Source organism: Natator depressus, chromosome 3 (genome assembly GCF_965152275.1).
Source record: "Natator depressus isolate rNatDep1 chromosome 3, rNatDep2.hap1, whole genome shotgun sequence".
Taxonomy (NCBI): Eukaryota; Metazoa; Chordata; order Testudines; family Cheloniidae; genus Natator; species Natator depressus.
In genome coordinates, this window is record NC_134236.1 from 70,220,629 (window position 1) to 70,239,669 (window position 19,041).

The 19,041-nt window shown below is 43.4% G+C and overlaps 1 protein-coding gene across 1 annotated transcript in view; it reads right to left on the reverse strand.

Moving 5' to 3' along the window:
* The window catches only part of MDN1 (midasin AAA ATPase 1), a 164,727-nt gene that overhangs the window by 43,944 nt on the left and 101,742 nt on the right, over window positions 1–19,041 (reverse strand). The window contains exons 51-65 of the mRNA XM_074948112.1: window positions 18,303–18,435; window positions 17,349–17,458; window positions 15,789–15,922; window positions 14,501–14,661; window positions 13,976–14,096; window positions 11,275–11,485; window positions 10,835–11,066; window positions 9,337–9,469; window positions 8,233–8,403; window positions 7,662–7,876; window positions 7,169–7,556; window positions 6,825–6,934; window positions 4,622–5,321; window positions 2,936–3,097; window positions 906–1,179 (exon numbers count right to left, since the gene is read on the reverse strand). Of these exons, the coding sequence (XP_074804213.1) occupies window positions 906–1,179; window positions 2,936–3,097; window positions 4,622–5,321; window positions 6,825–6,934; window positions 7,169–7,556; window positions 7,662–7,876; window positions 8,233–8,403; window positions 9,337–9,469; window positions 10,835–11,066; window positions 11,275–11,485; window positions 13,976–14,096; window positions 14,501–14,661; window positions 15,789–15,922; window positions 17,349–17,458; window positions 18,303–18,435 (3,255 nt within the window). The remainder of the gene's footprint in view (window positions 1–905; window positions 1,180–2,935; window positions 3,098–4,621; window positions 5,322–6,824; window positions 6,935–7,168; window positions 7,557–7,661; window positions 7,877–8,232; window positions 8,404–9,336; window positions 9,470–10,834; window positions 11,067–11,274; window positions 11,486–13,975; window positions 14,097–14,500; window positions 14,662–15,788; window positions 15,923–17,348; window positions 17,459–18,302; window positions 18,436–19,041) is intronic.

Below are 19,041 nucleotides of genomic sequence, written 5' to 3' on the forward strand. Positions count from 1 at the left end.
TCACTTTTTCATTCACCAGAAACCTACATGTTTCTTTGTATGCCTAGAGCATTATCCAAAACCTTAGGACACTGTGTATTTTTCAAGTATGAGAACGTTTAAAGTATGAAGCAACGAAGCGTGAATGCAGAAGGAAAAGGCTTAAAAATTCAGGTCTGTTGTTTTACCAGATCTTTGAACAGCAATAAATTAGCCTGATATACAGCATGCTCCCAAAAATGGTTTGTGGTTGAATGGACAGAGTGGCAGGTAACTAAGCAGTTCTACTCTGAGAAGTGATTAATATCATATCCTGGAGAGTCATGTATTATTGTTATAATTATTTCCATATCAAACATATTCAATTTCCAAGTAAAGACCATGTTATCCTCCCCCTCTTCCCCCCCGCCCTCCCTTTTCTAGCCCCACAAACCCAGTTTAGTAAAGGAAAAATCAAGCTAAGTTTTGTTTCTTCCTCCCTCTGGTAATTAAAGCCTTTCCAATCCAAATTAAACCCACAGGGAAATCGGTGCAACCCCATTGTCTTTAACAGGGCTGCACAGATGCAAGAGATTGGAATGTCATCAGTTCAGTTGATGAATCACAGAAGGAATAAGATCCAGCTCACTCTTTCTAGTTGGCTCCACGTGGCTGAAATGTGGAACGAATAAAGGCTGTAAAAATCTGACACAGAATTCAGAAGATAGGATTCTGAATACGCACAGGGAACAGGTCTGTTAAAAGGTGTCATTTTTGAGAGATCACTTTTCAGGGCAGAGCCATGGTTAGTATCTTATACAATGCCAGAAAAACACTGGTCTAAGACAAAGTATACTTAATCTGAAATAACTGCAGGTAAAGCTTAGGCATTATCAACAACCTTAAGAATTAAAACGGTATGCCTGAAGTACGACTAACAGCCTTACCGATCAAGGGATAGAAGTGTGCCACTAGAGAAGCACCAGTCTGATAGCAGGAAAGAAACGCTCTGAAATAATGTTTAGCTTGATGTGGGGGCAGGCTCTGTTGATACCACAGGGATCGTGCGAAGTTTAGGCACAACTGCTGATGAATCATCATCACTGTTTGCATTGAACTCTGGGATAAGAGAGTTATTTCAGTGGCTACTGAATCCTCGGAGTCATCTTCATTTTCCATTTTTTCTTCTAGACTTGCCTGAGCTGTGATATCTTCAAAGTCCTGTAAGTCACATTAAAATAATAGTTAACTTTACCCTGCCTTTATGCTACATTTACTATTTGTATTGCACTAGTGACCAAAGGCCCCCTGTGCTAGGCACAGGTAGCAATGTTTACTATCCAATCTGAAAAAAAGACAAGTGACCTTAACAATGGGCTTTTCTTCACAGGGGCAGCAGGGGTCGATTTAGCAGGTCTAGTGAAGACCTGCTAAATTGATGGCAGAGCGCTCTCCGGTCAACCCCAGTACTCCTGCTCTCCGAGAAGAGTAAGGAAAGTCAGCTGGAGAGCATCTCCTGTTGACACAGCACAGTGAAGACACTGAGGTAAGCTGACTTATGCTACATCGACTCCAGCATGAAGACAAGCCCAATGAGAGAGAAGGGGAAGAGAGAAACAGTGAGAACATAGTTACACAGGCTAGCTACATGCATAATCTGGTGGCTTCAAGCAATTTAAGGGAAAGGAAATAGGAAGCAGAAGTACTCTCTTTGGCAGACTCTTCAGGATCAGCAAGTCTTGCCAGATCAGCATCAAGTTCTAGCATCTTACTATTGCATAATAAGTGTTCTCACTACATTTAGGAACTGCCTATAGTTCAGGGGTGGGCAAACTATTTGGCCCAAGGGCCACATTGGGGTTGCAAAACTGTATGGAGGGCAGAGTAGGGAAGGCTGTGCCTCCCCAAACAGCCTGGCCCCTGCCCCCTAACCGCCCCCTCCCACTTCCTGCCCCCTGACTGCCCTGCCTCAGAATCCCCTACCCATCCAACCCCCCCCGCTCCTTGTCCCCTGACCGCCCCCCCCAACCGCCCCCTCAGGACCCCATCCCGCATCCAACCCCCCCTGCTCCCTATCCACACTCCCGCCCTCTGACAGGCCCCTCCCCCCCCCCGGGATTCCCACGTCTATCCAACCCCCCCGGTTCCCCATCTCCTGACCGCCCCCCTCAAACCTCCGCCCCATCCAACTGCTCCCTGTCCCCTGACTGCCCCCTATCCAACACCCCCACCCTCCTTACCATGCCGCCTAGAGCAGCAGGAGCTTGCAACCCCGCTGCCCAGCCAGAGCCAGCCACACCACTGCGCTGCGTGGCAGGAGCAGTGGGCTATAGCACTGGCGGTGCGGCAAGCTGAGACTGCGGGGGAGGGGGAGACAGCAGGGCAAGGGCCAGAGGCTAGCCTCCCCGGCCGGGAGCTTAGGAGCCGGGCAGGATGGTCCTGCGGGCCGTAGTTTGCCCACCTCTGCTGTAGTTTATTCATCTGAACAACAGTAGACTTTGGTTTCAGAGTAGCAGCCGTGTTACTCTGTATCCGCAATATGGCTAAGTCTATATTACAGCCTCTGTCGGCATAATTTATGTCGCTTAGGATTATGTGAATAAACCAGTCCCTGAAGCAACATAAGTTACATTGACATAAGCTTCTCCAGCCAACAGAGCTTCTGTCGTTTGTGGAGGTGGTTTTATTATGTTGACAGGAGAGCTCTCTCCTGTGGACATAGAGCGTCTTCACAAGACGCACTGCAGCAGCGCAGCTGAAAGTGTAGACATGGCCTTTAAATCCACAGACGACTGTCCACAAACTCAAAAGAACAAAATATTTTAACAGTACACATAGAGTGCGCCATTATCTCAAAATCCTTCCCGCATTCTTCTCCTGGAGAAGAGAGAAACTGATTCATTTCTCCCTACGTAAGAACAAAGTTAGTTTTTTAAAACTGTACAATGCATCTTTCCATAAAGTGTTATTCTTCTACCTTCTCATAGAGAGGGAATCTCCTCCTAAATTCTCTCTCTTCCTCCTCTTCCTCACTTCGCCCTGTTCCATGGCTCTTACTCCTGTATCTGTACAGACGACTTTCTTGCTCCTCCTGCTCCTGGGTGCAGCGCTCCTGTTCATCCCATTCGTTTATAATTGCCTGAAAAACCAGAACACTGTGAAAATTCTTCAGAAATTATAACACACACAAACCCCACTTGCCTCAGCATTGAGGCAATGTCTTTGTTTTTCACAGTATGCAATATTATTACATGTGTCCAAACCATGCTGAGTGAATGCTGTAGTAACATTTCACTTGTAAATTCCTGGAACACCACACCTATGACTACTGTAGGAAAAAGATCATGCAAATATGGGCCAAATCCTACAGTTAGGGCCCTACCAAATTCATGGCCATGAAAAACATGTCACAGGCCATACAAATCAAACCTCCCCCATGAAATCTAGCTATTGGAGGGGAAGGGGAAGGTTGGGGTGCCCCAGCTGGGGGCTCCTACCCTGCACTGAACTCCAGCTGCTAGTCCCAGCTGGGCTGGGGAGGGATAGAATTTACTCTTCCCCTGCACAGCCACTCTTGGTGGGGAGATCAGACCCACCTCTGGAGGCAGTGCAGAAGTGAGGCTGTACCACCCTCACTCCTGCACTGAAGCAGCCCTGGAGCTTCCTGCAGCCGTACCTGAAGGTGGGTCTGATCTTCCCCGGAGAGCAGCCTTACAGGAGAAACGCAAGTCCTGTTCCTCCCCAGCCCAGCTGGGAGTCGGGCTTGGGGCTTCTGCCCCACGGCTCCTGTTGGGGCTCAGGGCGCCCAGGCTCCGGGCTTAAATGCCAGCAACTCCCGCCAGGGCTCCCACCCTGCAGCTTCTGCTCTCGGGGCTTCCACCCCGTGGCTTCTGCCAGGCCTGGGCTCAGGGCTTCTGCCTCATAGCTTCTGCCAGGGCTTGGGGCACCCATTTTTCCAGGGGTGCCCCAAATTGGCCAGGGTCCGTGGGCCCATGCGTTAATCCCCCACTGGCCGGGACTAGCAACTAGGAGCCTCCAGCCAGAGCGCTCCCAGCAGCATGGGGGAGATCAGACCCACCTCCACAAGCCTCCTCTAGCTGCAGGAAGCTCTGTGGCTCTGAAGGCAGCACAGCAGTGAGGGTAGCAATCCCATGACCCCCCTACAACAGTTTTGCAAGCCCCCCACTCCAACCCCATTTTGGATCAGGACTCCCATGATTACAACACAATGAAATTTCAAATGTAAACATCTGAAAACATGAAATTGACTTATTTTCAAATCCTATGGCTATGAAATTGACCAGAATGGACCTGAATTTGGTAGCCTCCTACCTATAGTCCTTACTGAATCCCTTATCAGAGGAAACCCCCCACTGAAATGAAAGGTAGGTTTTCATGGAGTAAGTACGGTAGGATTTGGTTTTATGTCTGAATATATGAATCATATTATCATAGCGCATTAAATGTAATTACCATTTTTAATTCTATGAAAAAATTGCTACTGTTAGACATGGTATGGAATGTTGTGTTACTTTGGAAGATTACCCAGCTGGTTCAGCAGGTGAGACCCATATCTAGGCATCACTGTTGAAAGCAAAGTTACACTGTACCTCTGGCATTTGGCTTTTAGAAGTATTTATTCCATTTACTCAGAAGACTTTACCTGACACAGATGCCTGAAAAGCTGCAGAGATTTCTGGTCCAGCTCTCCCTTAGACAATACATGGCATCGAAGATACAATAAGGCATTCACTAGCAGCTGTTCCTGAGTTGGGTATGAACTCTGAACCCTTTCATCAGACTCTCCTTCAGAGCGTTTCAGAGATAACTTTTTAAGGCCACAGAGGATGTTCATAGATTGCACTGAGCATAAAGTATCTGCATGTGAAAGGTAAGTGGGGAAGGTGGGGCCAACAGAAGGAAATGCCAACAAAGAGGTAACAAGGGTGTCAAGTTTGGCTGGACAGACAATACTATTGAGTGTTGCATAAACTTCAGAGGACACTAGTCTCATGCCATGCTGCAGCTGTAAAATGGCAGCTTGCAGTGGGGTGACAGCATCAGGGTACAAAGCATATTCTTCTGCCAAGTGTTTTCTAAATTGATGGTGAGATTCCTGCCAGGATGCTTCTTCGTTTAGCAGGTTCTGTACTGCCTGGAGCGACTTAGGTCTATTTCCATGAAGGAACTGTAGAAGACGGGCTAAGAGATCCTGGACTGTGGAAATTTGTGCAATGCTGGTGACATACTGGTGAACCTCCTGGTATAAGCAGTCATATGGCGGGACTTGGGGTCTGAAGGCCTGTTTTCTGGAAAGATTGTCTATTTGTTCCTTCAGCTGTTGCATTCTTTGGGGTAGAAGTCTATTAGGAAATAAAGATATTGACCAATTTTAGAAGCATATTATAAACTTAACTATTCCATTAGGGTGCACAATAAGACTACAGTATATGAATCACCTAGGCTATGTGGTATTTCCTAAGAGACAGTAAAAAGTGCAGCTCTAGTGAAAGTGCCTTATGAAGCTTAGCCATTTAGAACTAGCTCTAATTCTAATTTCTAGTAACGAATTGTCAAAGCAGTTTGCATGTGCTGAAATGAGATCAGGGACTTTCGTTAACTTGGGAAAATTGTGAACAATGATTGCATGCTGGAGTTCGAGCCCATCTCTTGCGTACAGAAGGAGAGTTGCCTCTTGCCCATTAAAATTTCTTCCCCAGTTCCTCTGCTTAAGAAACACAAATTCTAGGAGTATCAGAGTACTTCACACCAGTATAAAGGTTCCTCACACTGGCATAACTTATTCCTCTTCCCATATAGAGGTATACGGCATCTTTATATTGGTATAACTGCAACCCTCAGGGGTTGTACTACTTAAATTATACCAGTGTAGTTAAAACCATACAACTTATGTCTAGACAAGCCCTTAGGGTATGTCTGTACTGCAGCTGGGAAGTGTGATTCCTAGTGTGGGTAGACAAGACTTATGCTAGCTTGCAGTGTGGACATTGCGATATGGGTGGCAGCTTGGGCCAGCCGTCTGAGCTTGGCCCCTGGGGGGTTGGATGGGCTCAGACACTTATTTTTAGCATGCTAGTTTGAACTGAGCTAGTGCAAGCCTGCTGGGAATCATATCTTCCAGACACAGTGACCCACCATGAGTGATCACAGCCTGAGTCAGGCATTTGTGCTCCACTAAATAGTTCCTATACGTGCCTTTACTATCCTGATATGCAAGTCTTTGTTCCAGAATCAACTATATCAGAGATCTCCAAACTGTGGGGCATGCCCCCCTTGGGGGGCACGGAGGAACGTTGGGGGGGGGGGCAAAGGGGGCCTGGGGCAGCCCCCTAGGGGGGCAGGGAGGGAGCGCCACCCAGCTCCCAGCTCTGCTCCAGCCCCACCCCCAGCGCCATGCCTGGCCCCGGCCACAGCCATGGCCCCGGCTCCACACCCGGACAGCTGCCAGCCCCCACCACGGCCCAGCTGTGGCTCTGATCTCGCCGCCAGTCTCACCCCCTGGCCGTGGCTTTGTTCCTAGCCTTGCTCCTGGCCCCAGAACCACCCCCGGGTATGGCCCCAGCCTCAAGCCCCCTACCCCTGTCCACATCCAGTCCCCTGTGAGCAACAGCCCCACTCCTGGCTCCAGCTCAGCGGGCAGCACAGATGGGGTGAGGCAGGACGCCACCCTCGAAAGTTTAGGGACCACTGAACTATATAAACAAAAATTATTTACAAAAAAGCAATACAAACAACATTACAATGCAACGGAAGAAATCCAGACCACGTAAGCAGGTGCGACTTCCAAAGAATATCGCTGGCCTCTCCCAATCATCAACAAACTAGTTAAGTGCTTCTCCCATTACCTGATATGCGGATGAGTGAAACTGCGAATTGCTTCATCTTCAAGATCTTTTCCTGTATGTAACTGTGCTGACAGATTCAGTGTCTTCCATTTACACTGCAGGTGGTGTAACTAGTAAAGAACAAATTAAACAATTTTATGGTTTTCTTTTAGGTAGCACACAAAGCACACCTTCCAGGAGATTTAAGAAAATATGACTGAGTAATCTAATAATGATACTCTAATATGGAGCTCATGCTTTTGCATCATTCACCTGTGCATAATTAAAATTAATTTCATGAACAAATGCGATGTATTCCAAAGTAGGAGTCAGCTTTAAAAAAGGGATAGAAAATCCACACTCACCTCCTCCTTGGCGTACTTGAGTTTGTATTCTCTTTTCACTGCAGGATCAAATCTAGTCTGTGGAAGCCACACCTGGATCTGCACCAAACCCATATTCACCCAGAGGCTACCTCGCCGAGCTGTCTCTGATAAGTCCTCAATTCCTTCTCCTTCCCCAAAGAACTGCTGCAAGCAGGTCAGCAAGAGACAGAGGACTTCTTTTGGCAGTACCTCCTGACCAGTGACATCCTTAAGTACTTTGAGAATGTACTGAAAAGCCACAGGGTCCTTGGAGGAGAGTTTATCACAGTGCTGTGAATATTCCTCTTGCAGGTCTAATGGAACCAGATCCTTCAGAGCCAAGAGCTGCCGACATAACATTACATCCTGGATTCTGGAATCCGTACACCTGAAGGAATAAGAATAAAAAGATATTGGCAGCCTGGTGAGTATAAGATTCTGTAATATTGCTGGTTTAGGTAAAAGATGTGTAAAGGAAGGACCTCAATAGTACCTAAATTCTGCCACGGAAGAAACAGACATGTTGGTCCACAAAACTGTGTTAACTTCTTGAAGCTGTTGTGCTCTCTCCATCCACTCTCCCAGTATCACATGGGATGAGGACAGAACAGGAAGGCCACTCGCATCCCACTGGCTTGTCTTGATGCTGCTAGTTAGAATTTCAAAGAGGCACTTTGAGAAAACTGCTCGGTTCAAAACACCTGGGCCCTAAATTAAAAGATTAAGAGATATGTAGTGTTAATAGCATTTCCTCATTTATTTTAATGTTACACAAAGATAAGCTTTATGAAAGGCTTTTTACCAAAACTACAAGATAATTGCTCACTTCAGCAAAACTATTAGAAAAAAATCAAATGGTGGAGCAACTCCAGATTTTAACACACACACAGAGCACATGCTCACATTCACCTCTACCAACTAACAAATGTCAGCAGTGGAACAGCTTGTCTTGTCTACACTAGAGTTTTAAAACATGTTCATTTCTAAAACTTGTTAGCAAAACTATTTTAAAAATAGACATTTTATTTTAGTTTAGCTATCCAATTATGTCACAAAACACAAACCTTCATAAAACGGTACATAGGGGATTTAGGCATTTTCCTTTCCTCTGCACCAAGTAGCGGCTTCCAGGTTAACCAGTACTCCGGATCTGTGGTTACAGTACTGTGCCAGAAGAATTCTAATACGCTACTGATCAGTTCTGACCACAGAAGAGACATTTCTTTATGGGATACCTAAACGTGAGAGAGAAAAAAAAATTAAGTCTCCTAGGATAATTTACTGGCAGCGAAAGAAAATTATTATGCTAGAAACAAGAAAAAACACTGAATAGAATGTATGTGTGACATTCTTTTCTGATGGAGACAGGGCCGGCTCTACAGTTTTTGCCGCCCCAAGCAGTGAAAACAAACTGCCACCGTGGACGGCAAAAGGAAGAAGCTGCCGCCAATTTGCCGCCGTGGTGGGCGGAACAGAGAAGCTGCCGCCGAATTGCCGCCGCGGCCGGAGGAACTGCCACCCCAAGCACCTGCTTGGAACACTGGTGCCTGGAGCTGGCCCTGGATGGAGATATTATCACCTTTAGTCTTTTATAGCACCATAGAGTGTGGTTTACATCTCTGAAAAAAATTATACTCCTAAACAATAGCTTCCCATCAGGTGTCTGTGCCCAGCAACAGCTTCCATTCTCTCCCTTCCCTGTGAGCACGCACATGCGCGCGCACGCGCACACACACACACACACACACACACACACACACACTGTTGTGAGGGATACACACACACACTGTTGTGAGGGATAACTCCACAGGCCAAGTTTTCCGAACATAACCTCTGTTCTGTGACTGTGCAACTTTGCACAATGGTGCGCAGAGTTCCACAAGCCCAGAGAACAGATAAAGCCCTGTGACAATCTCACCAAAAATACTTGTTGAGAACTTGCTGGTGTATTAAAGCCCAAGGGAGCTACGAACTCGTGCCACTGTTAAATTCTAACTTTTATTTAGCCTACCCTTTCTCCCAAGTAATAAAATGTGTTGGAATTATTACTTTGTAAACCTGTGAACTAGACACAGAAAAAATACTAGTGTTACAGATATTAACACTCATTCATGGAAGTTTGAACACAAACTTCTGCAAGCCTAAATTAAACTAAAACTTGTTCTTACCTTATTAAGATGTAACAAGTGCCACAGTCCATACAGATGTTGAGAGGCAGCTGGCGTCAGTTTAAGGCAAAAAGCTACATACTGACTTAGCTCTGAGCACTTGTGTAGCTGTTGATTGCTGTTCTCCCTGTAGCTGAAGAAAAGACTATCAACAAAAAACTATGCTACACAGTATGCAACTTGAATGCACAACTGAATGAGAAAAAGTAATGTCTTGACTGTAGCAAAGAGGTGTGAAACAGGATATTCCTAGATTCAAAATCAACTATGTGACACTTTTTCAGTGAGATCATAAACAAGTCATTTAGGGGCAATTTCACCCATCTCGCTTTACTGTTCTTTTATAAAAACATGACCTTCACTGAAATCCTAATGCTGTACTGAGTGCACCAGATTTTTTTAGAAGCTCCATGAGGGAAGCTACTCTATAAACCTCATTTTCTCTGCAATGCAATAATACAGAGTTGCTTTCTTCGAAGAACTGGTAATCAGTCATAAAGCACACCTACATTTAGCCACTTGAAACAATGAAAATATTTAATTTAATTCAAATGGCCAACTATGTGTACACATTTTACTTGTTTTTTTCTATATTCTGTTTGCACAAATTGCACTTGTAGATATGTCCATCTACACCATCCAATGAGCATATGGTGATGCTCATTTTGGACTGTAGATCTCTGGTTTCTCAAGCTCTTATTGAACTTTTTGCAGGAGCTCAAGAATATTACCATGAAGGCTTGACAGAGGATTGAGAATTAAAGGACTAATAAGCAGACTTAGAAAAAAAATTACTTCCTAGTAGGACTCTCTATAAAACCGTGGGGTTTCTTCTGGTGCTGTCACAATCCATTCGACTGTCAATAAAGATTTCTTTTCATAGTCTAAATATATTATTCCAGGAGGCTTGAATAGCACAGTTATGCTATGCCTACATTGTAAACTAAGGGGGTGATTCCCCTGCTTGCGTACACATACTTTTGCCAGCTCTCATCAAACTAGTGCAAAAATAAATAGCAGCGTAGCTGTAGTGGAGGCGCCGCTGAACCGTGCCCTAGTACAAACCTGCCTCAAACCAGTGGGTATGTACTTGGCACTGCTCAGCCATGCCTCTGTTGCTGCTACCAGCACTACCACAGCTACGCTGCTATTTATACTCGCGCTAGCTCAATGACAGCCAGCATGAGTATGTGTACCGGAGGAGGGCATCCCCCCCCCCCCCCGCCCCAGCTCATAATGTTGCCATAGCCTTAGTATAATCACGTCAATAAAAATCCCATGTCTGCCCAAGAGATGATGGGAAGAAAGCTAGTAAATATTCAAGTTTAAACAACTCCTTCGACATTTCACTTTGGCTCTAGGTCCCAAGAAATGTGGTTTTGCATAAAGATAAGAATGATATATGTTGATTTGTATGCAGAGGGATGTAGCACACTGATCCTCATAACTTTGCACAACAGATTCTAAATTTCATTCAAAAAACCTGCTCTTCCCTCACCTTCTTAGGCAAGCCTTAGTTACACAATCTGCTGTCAGTTTGTACTGCCAGAGCACTGCCAAATACTCCATTGCGGGCCACAACTGAATCCTACTACAGAGCTGGATTAATGAGGCAGAATCCAACTGACTGGAGACAGTGTCTTCAGTATGAATCTCTTCTGAATGACCAAGCTTAACTCCTTCTGCTTTCAGGTGTGAACACTGTAAATTCACGAACATCCTTAATTCACCTGTAAAATGGGGAATAAAGCACATGAATGCACATAAACATTTATTTATCAATTAACAGCCCAAGCAGCAAATCTGAAAGGAAGTGCTCATTCACACAGATACAAATGAGAAAGAGAAATATTTCTGGATGAAATAAACATACGCTAGATGTTCTGACACTGTGCTTCTGACTGTATTTGATTGTCACATATAAGGCAAATTATTTACCTGGATTAACATCTTCTAAATGATTAGCTCTGAGAACCAGACCCGTGGCCTGCAGCAGTGCTTTCTTTATTTCCCATCCAGTGGCAGCAGTTTTCAGACAACAGATTTCGTCCTGCCATCTGCTTTCTCCAAAGGTAGGTCTCATCTCCAGGATGTTGAGTGCTTTGCTGAGTTCTTTCAACTGAGCAACAGACTCCACCACCAGTTTATCCTGCAAACGTAAAAAAACCCAAGAAAAGATATTTAAACAATCATTAGTTTTTGTTTCAAAGGTTATAATGACATAATGAACATAATCGGTGGCCCACTAACATCGTGCTCATGCTTTCTAAATTAAGAGTACTTGCACATGCAAAAGGTGTGCAACTTTATGCAAAACCTAACACCAATTCTTAATGCTTCATCTCCCTTATGTGTTCAATCCAACATTAAGAAGATGGATATATGTTGAGATAAGTGACCAATCGATTAGTATTTAAGATTCAGTTTGTGTAAACTGGAAAAGGCAAAATAATTTTCACAACATTTTAATACTTTTATTTAACACGTTCATCTCTCACTGATAGTGAGGCATGTACCATGTGTTAACAATTGTATGACAGTGGGTTTACAAAGTCATGCCTGGAACCATCTACACTGCATTGACATTAACTAGTTTACACTGTTAAGTCTCTCTACACCCTGCTTTGAAAATGTACCGTGGTGCTTTTCATATTAGCTCAATGCAATAATGCATTAGCTGCTTATAGAAGTTTGGAAGGATGGACTCTCCTTCCTCAAGCAATTGAATACTAGTCAATGGAATGCAGAATATGCCTCGTAATCTAACAATTGAAGATGTAGCATCACCTGTTGGATGGTTAAGTGCTGCCATATCTCTCTAAAGAAGCGGGGTGGGGAACATTTGAGAAGGCTGTAGGCAATTTTAAATGGCAGTTCTCTGAATCAGGGTTTCTTAAATTGGGTTGCCAGAATGTGTCAAAGGGTCTCGTAGGATGCTCAGTGAGGGGGAAGGAGGGCAGGGGTTGGATCCTGTCCCTGGTGGATGGATTGCAGAGCCCATCCCACGCTCACCCCGCAGGGGCAGTTCCTGCAGCTCCAGTCCCCTGGGGCTGGCTGGACTCAGCTTTCCGCTCCAGGCACTGTAACCTGGTGCATGGGATCCCAGTGCTGCTCAGGATTGGCCCAGTTGCCCCTCCATCATTATGACAAGGGGCTGGCCAGCCCAATTTTGGGCAGTGGTGCTGCAACCCTATGCGCCAAGATGCAATGTCACTTTCACAAATTTGGCCCAGCCACCTGTCACAAGGGCTGGGCCAATCTGAGCAGTACTGTGATCCTGGAAGTCACAACAGAGCCAGGCCTAGCCAGCCCCAGGGACAGGTGCAGCAGGAGCCACCAATCTGGTACACCGAGAGTATTTATTTAATACTTATTTACTTCTTATTACATTACTATGTATATTATATATTGTGATTAAGAAATATTTGGTAATCCACATGTTTTTTGTACTAAAGATATTTATAGGGTTGCAACAGGCCATCAAGGTTTACAAGGCCTGAACCCAAAAACATTGAAAGCCACTGCAAGTATCCTGATCATTGAGTACTATCAGTGTGAATAGTTTGGGTATATGAGCCATTTAGCTTCAAAGGAAGTGAGGGTGAGGCAGAAATTAGATTGGATGAAGGCAGCCAAGTAGGAACCTCGGGTAAATTTTTTAAAAGTACCCGACTTTCAAATCCCGCTTTCAAATATGATGTTGGCCCCAAAGCCCAAATTTTTAGAAGTACTTAGGCATTGCTGTGCACAGCGTTGTAATGTGTAACTTATTTGGGATCCTAAGTCTCATTTTCAAAAGGGATTTAGGTGCCTAAATCAGTAACACATGGCACAGAGGAGCACAGCAGTGCCTAACTACCTCTAAAAATCTGGGCCCAAGGGCCAGATTGTAAACCTAAAGATATAGACAGGTGCCTACCGGGATTGAAATCAATGGGAGTTAGGCACATTAGGTACTTCTGAAAAATCCCACCAAGCACCTATTTGAATCTTTAGGTGCCTTCGTGCCTAAATACCTTCTTGCCTTTAGAAAGCTAAGACCTACTGACTTTCAGTAAAGTTAGGCTCCCAAGTGCCTACGTCACTTCTGAAAAGGGGATTTAAACTTTACTTTTTAAGTTAATTCTTTCAGAAGTTTATCCTTTTATAGAAGACCTGGAGGTAAAATTCTCAACTAGGCTGAACACTAAAATCTACCAACACTGGTTTGGTTTGCAAAGGCATGGTGCAGTTCACACGGGGGGTGTACCTCCCTTGTTCTGCCTAGTCTGAAATTCACAAATATCCAGGACTACTTTACAGCAGAAATATCTCCATACTCATGCAACACCCTAAACTATTCGTTAAAGAACTGCTACTCTGGACAATCCATCAACAATGTTGTTACTAATTTAGACAGCTGATACATTTCAGAAAGAAACTCATATTAAAAAAAATGTTAAAATTAGCATTAGTCATTCTTATGAATCCAGGGAAATAGGAGTGTCCATTTGCTGGCTTGGGAAATGAGTATAATAGAACAAGAACCCTACAGAGATTTGCTGCGAGCCTTAAGGAATGTTTGTAATATACTTCGATATACTTGGAAGCAAGGTGCTATCGTTGTCCAAAACATTCCGTTACAAATGGAATAATGTACCTTGAAAGGAAGAGGTCTCCCAAGAGACTTCTGCAGCTTCTTTACACCAATAGAAATACCAGCAGGACTGGCCAAACAGCTATGAATCTGCTGTGAAACAGACTGAATTTCCTTGGAAACCCTTCAAGTAGAAAGGAAAAAAGTTTTCAAAAAAGTTCAAGCGGGTAAAGGCAAAAGGACATGCAACAAGGAGACACATTTTTTTCTCCTATACTCCACTAAAAAATGGGTGCTGGACAAAATTACATACAGGCACATCTTCACTGAGGATGGGGCCAATGCTAAGAAACATCAAAGTTCCAAAACAAACGCATTCAGCTAATACACTTGTATTTGCAGTGAGAGTGGAACATAAACATCAATACTTGTGCTTACAGAGTAAATGAAGCTCATCAGTTTTAGCTGGTGTATTTTAAAAAGAATGCTAACGTAACTGTTTAATATGGCCACATATGTAGCAAAGGGACCGGGGGCGGGGAGCAACCCTTTCAATTAGCTGCATTATGCGTGAGCTAAACAACCTACTTGTGCTGCTCGTGTCCAGTCAGCATCTGAGGAATTCTGTTAATTAAATGCTTCACAACCCAGTGCCAGTGAAGCGATAGGAGTGCCAAGCCTGGAGAATCCACCGTCAGCGTGTCAGATGCTGCCCAAAACCGGTCACGCCACAGCAAGCAGTAGAAGATCTATAGGCAAATCAGGAAAGTTATAGCCTTCCCATCTCTGAAGCCTGGCATATTACAGTACATCTTGCATTGTAGTTGGGGCACTGATGTTCCTAACTCTGCTACTCTCATAATTAGACAATATTATGTTTTAAATCAAGAGATCTGTCCTCAACTGGTTTACCTATGTGTTCTAAAAATATTAGCAACTGTAGAATCCACTGATTCCCACCAGTGTAGGAAACAGAGCACAAAGCAAGATGGACCTCCTTCAAGGATTTTACAATCTGAATTAGATATGGACAATTCAATTCAGACAACACACCAGATGAAGAAGATATAGCTTTAAAGCAACACAATTAGTGCTGGGGATTGCCTTTAAAAGGCTTTGTTGCAAAAGGCTTTAAAACAGACTCTAGATGGAGGGGGAAACTGTTTGGTACGTCATGGGGGAAGGAATTCCAAGCATACAAAGTGGCACGGAAAAAGGAGAGAGGGCAAGAGAGAATGAAAGACACAAAGGTTATGTTAAAAGGGAGTTTGGGGGTGTCAGGTAGGTAGAAATGAGAGCAGAGATGTAAGAAGAAATAGATTTGTTCAGGTATGAGAGGAGGATGAGAAACCTGAACTTGATGTAGAAAGTGAGAAGAAGCCAGTGAAGGGATTTGAAGAGTGGCATGATCGATGTGGTGGGAGATTTTAACAAAAGCATTTTGAACTGTTTGAGGTGATAGGAAGAGATGATATAAAAGGAAGTAATGAAAGTATGTTGAAAACCTACATATTATCTTAGAACAGTGGTGTTTAACCTGTGGCCTTCAGATCCCTAGGAGTCCACAGACTATGCTTACGAATTCTAAAGGCGTCCGCACCTCCATTTGAAACTTTTTAGGGATCCACAAATGAAAAAAGTTTGAAAACCACTGTCTTAGAATAAAGAGTGGTGGATAATGGACACAACAGTTTACTATAAACCTGCAGATCAGCTTAACCCCTTATACCTGACACTATACAAACAATCACATTCCACATTCTAACCAAAACCCTGCCATTTATTTCAGTGTCCATGGGACTAAAAATAGAGAAGCTCCTCCAGAATTCTGGATCCTAAATAACTGTAGCAAGAGCAATTTAAAAACTCTACTCACCTCGTGCACATTGTCATCTGTTAAGGTAACTTGAGAAGACTTCACCCAGTGCAACATAAAGGCATCCCAAAGTTCAAAGAAAGCAGCAAGATTGGCCACAATAGTATGTGGAAGAGAGTTATAACTCCCTGGATCTTGATTTAAAGAACAGAACAAAAAAAGGGGGTAAAAGTTACAATATTCCAACACCACAAAGTCACATAGAAGAGTTAATCTCTGGCCACCATATCTCACGGTTACAGTGGTCACCACTTAAAAACTTTACGGTTTTTTCCTTGCGTAACTACATATTTCCTTGGTATCTGCAGCATTCCCTATTACTTCTAAGTAGGTAGGATAGGGAATACTGCAAATATGGAGGCAACACTGGTCAGTCAACTAAAGGCAACTGTGACGTGAAAGTCATGTTGTTACCGACTTTCTTCTGAGGTGGAATTCAAACTGTAAATGCATAAAATTGCAGGACTGAAACTAAGTTTTTCCTGATATAAAAAACCACTAGCCACAGACCCCCTCTCTTTCCCTTTATTACATGCAATTTAATTTCTTCTCTGCTTGGGGAGTTAAATACAGCCAGTGAGATCAAGTGCCACCAGCGGTGTAACGGTTTGTGTGTATGTTACACTGGGATAGCATTAGAAAGGGGAATTCTTCATATATAATCAATGATACCATGGCAAGAAATAAATTGTCAATTGGGGAAGTGACAGCCTCACAGATCAAAAAGGTAAGACCTAGCAGATTTGAGCTACATAGACCCTCCTCTCTTTTCATTTGTCATTCTACTTCTCATCTGGCTATCAAGTCAACTTATTGCAGTCTCTCAGTGATCCAGAAGGACAATGGTCTTTAGACCACAGAACAAATGTAAGCTTTGATATTTAGTCAGTTTTTGCCCATGCATTCTCTGGAAAAGGACAAACAAAATTACATTAAACCTGCTCAATGCAGTTGGCTCAGCAAAAATACAGAATACATGATTAAAATATCCAGTAGGCAGAGTAAATGCCAATCTCTACCATTCCGATTTTACAAAATGATGCTGTATTTAATAAAATAATTTTAATATCAACTTAGAACTCTGTTTAAAATAAAATCACAATACTAGTGCCAAAAAGTTGCTATATGAGACACTAATTGGTGTTTGTCATCAAGTCGTTCCACTTAAACTATAAATAAACATTGCTCCAGTTGCACACCAAAAGGAAGTGAAAAGTCTGAAGCTTTACTCCTCTCCAATTTCCACTAAACACCTTTTTTATAGTCGTTACCAGTGAAGGCATGCAATGTCACTCTCTCTCTCTAGGAGAGAGAAATTATCCACACATACTTTACTGGAGGGGCGTACCTACTCTACTAGAGTGATATTTTATATTGCTATAGCTCTGGTCTGCATGTGTTTCATAAACATATAAAACGTTCACACATATGATGGGCAGTATAAAATCATGCTTGGGGTAACTGAGCTTTTATAACAGAATCCTATCCAACATAACTATTCTTTTCTTATTCATTAAACATATTATGCAGTAAAACAAACAATGAGATAATCAGTCCTACCTTTATGGAACTCTAGAGACATTCTTAAGGCACTAGTTCTCAACTTTTTGCTAGTAATCAAGTTCTTCTCAGTATAGCTCCTTTTTTCCCGGTCAAGAAATAATATTGCCCTGAATTAAAAACAACATAAGGGTGTTAGGAGAAGTCAGACATGACCAGCTGAAAAGCCTCTATACCATATCAGGGAGGGTAGAGCATATTAGGTGGTTTGATATCTCAGAACTAACTATTTGAAGCGAGAATCAAAGGTCTGAACAGTGACACGTCAGATAGCTTAAATTTGGCCTGTAAAGGATGTTAAATTAAATCTTCAATTTTTAAAACTTTTCCTGGAACACACAAAATGATTTCTCTATTAACAGCTTAGACTGGACACCTCAAAAGGAAAGGTACTCGGCAATTATGCTGCAGAATCCATGCAATACAGGTGATTATGTGGGAAGTTAGCATTTGCCAGGTGGCAAGAACCACCTTTTTACTCTGAACTCAGAGTTTTACTTTATAACTTGCCCATTCCCCCCTTTTTATTTAAGCGAAGAGCAATAGTGGGAAAGGCAGCCTAGTTCCTTCCCTCCCTACAAAAAGGTGTTTTGAGTCTGAAGTCAGTAGCATCACAGCACCACTCCCATGCTTTCTGCTTCTTCCCCTGGTTCTGTTTTTTTTGGGGACATATTCCAGCACAATATCTGCTAAACTACCATGTGCTCTTTCCCTACGCCATCAGCAGAGTGACAGGCTCCAGCCTGTCTATAACCCAAAAGCAGGGGCTGAAGATTTAGATTTTCATATGTTATAGCCAAAAAAAACCAAGCTTAGAGTTTTAGACCTTATCTGTCAAACTTTAAGCAAAATGTTCAGCAGGAACATTGGCAATAATCACAACAGCATTGGCTAGAATCGCAATGTAAACTTCACAAGCCACCAGGCTTCCACTCTGCATTTGTCTTAACCCACCGGTTTGCTACAGACATCAGAAGGACAAAAAGCTGATCTGTGTGTTCCACTTCTGTATCAAAGTTCATTGAATTTCTAATGATATTCAAAAACTGCATATTCCATCTTGGATCCAGCGGCATCACGTGTTCATCTGGTAAGACAAGCAGTTACAGAGAAAGACAGTGTTTTGCCAAATAAAAATGGTATTGCTTTTCTTTCTCCAGCCCTCCAAGAAATGGTATGGGATTTCCATAAATGTAAGGAGACAGATCACTAGCAGAACTGGGGTATCACTGAGTGCAATGGTCAATTTCAGCATCCAAAGAAGACTCATGAGGTCAGCTATTCTTTCAACTATTTCTTTATTTTGGGGATGGGACAATGCTCCAGTGCAGGCATGTGAAAGGAAGAGAGGTAGAGCAGGAAAGCTCCTCCCCACAGAGCACCCAAGTAGAAGGCAGCAGTAATTTGACTGTAGTGATAGCACAGTGATAAGTGATAAGTGTGAGGTGGTCACTGGTTAAGGCACCAGGCAGGCACTTCAGATACAGGTTCAGGTCCCTACTTCACCACAGACTTCCTGTGTGACCTTGGGCAAGTCACTTAGTGTCTGTGCCCCAGTCCCCATCTACAAACTAGGGATAACAGCCATTTTCAATGCTCCAGAAAGTTTCTGCCATCCCAACAGGCATGCCTTACTAGGGCATAATACTTATAAGGAGGTGCACTTCTCGGCTTCACCCTGCACAACTCTAGA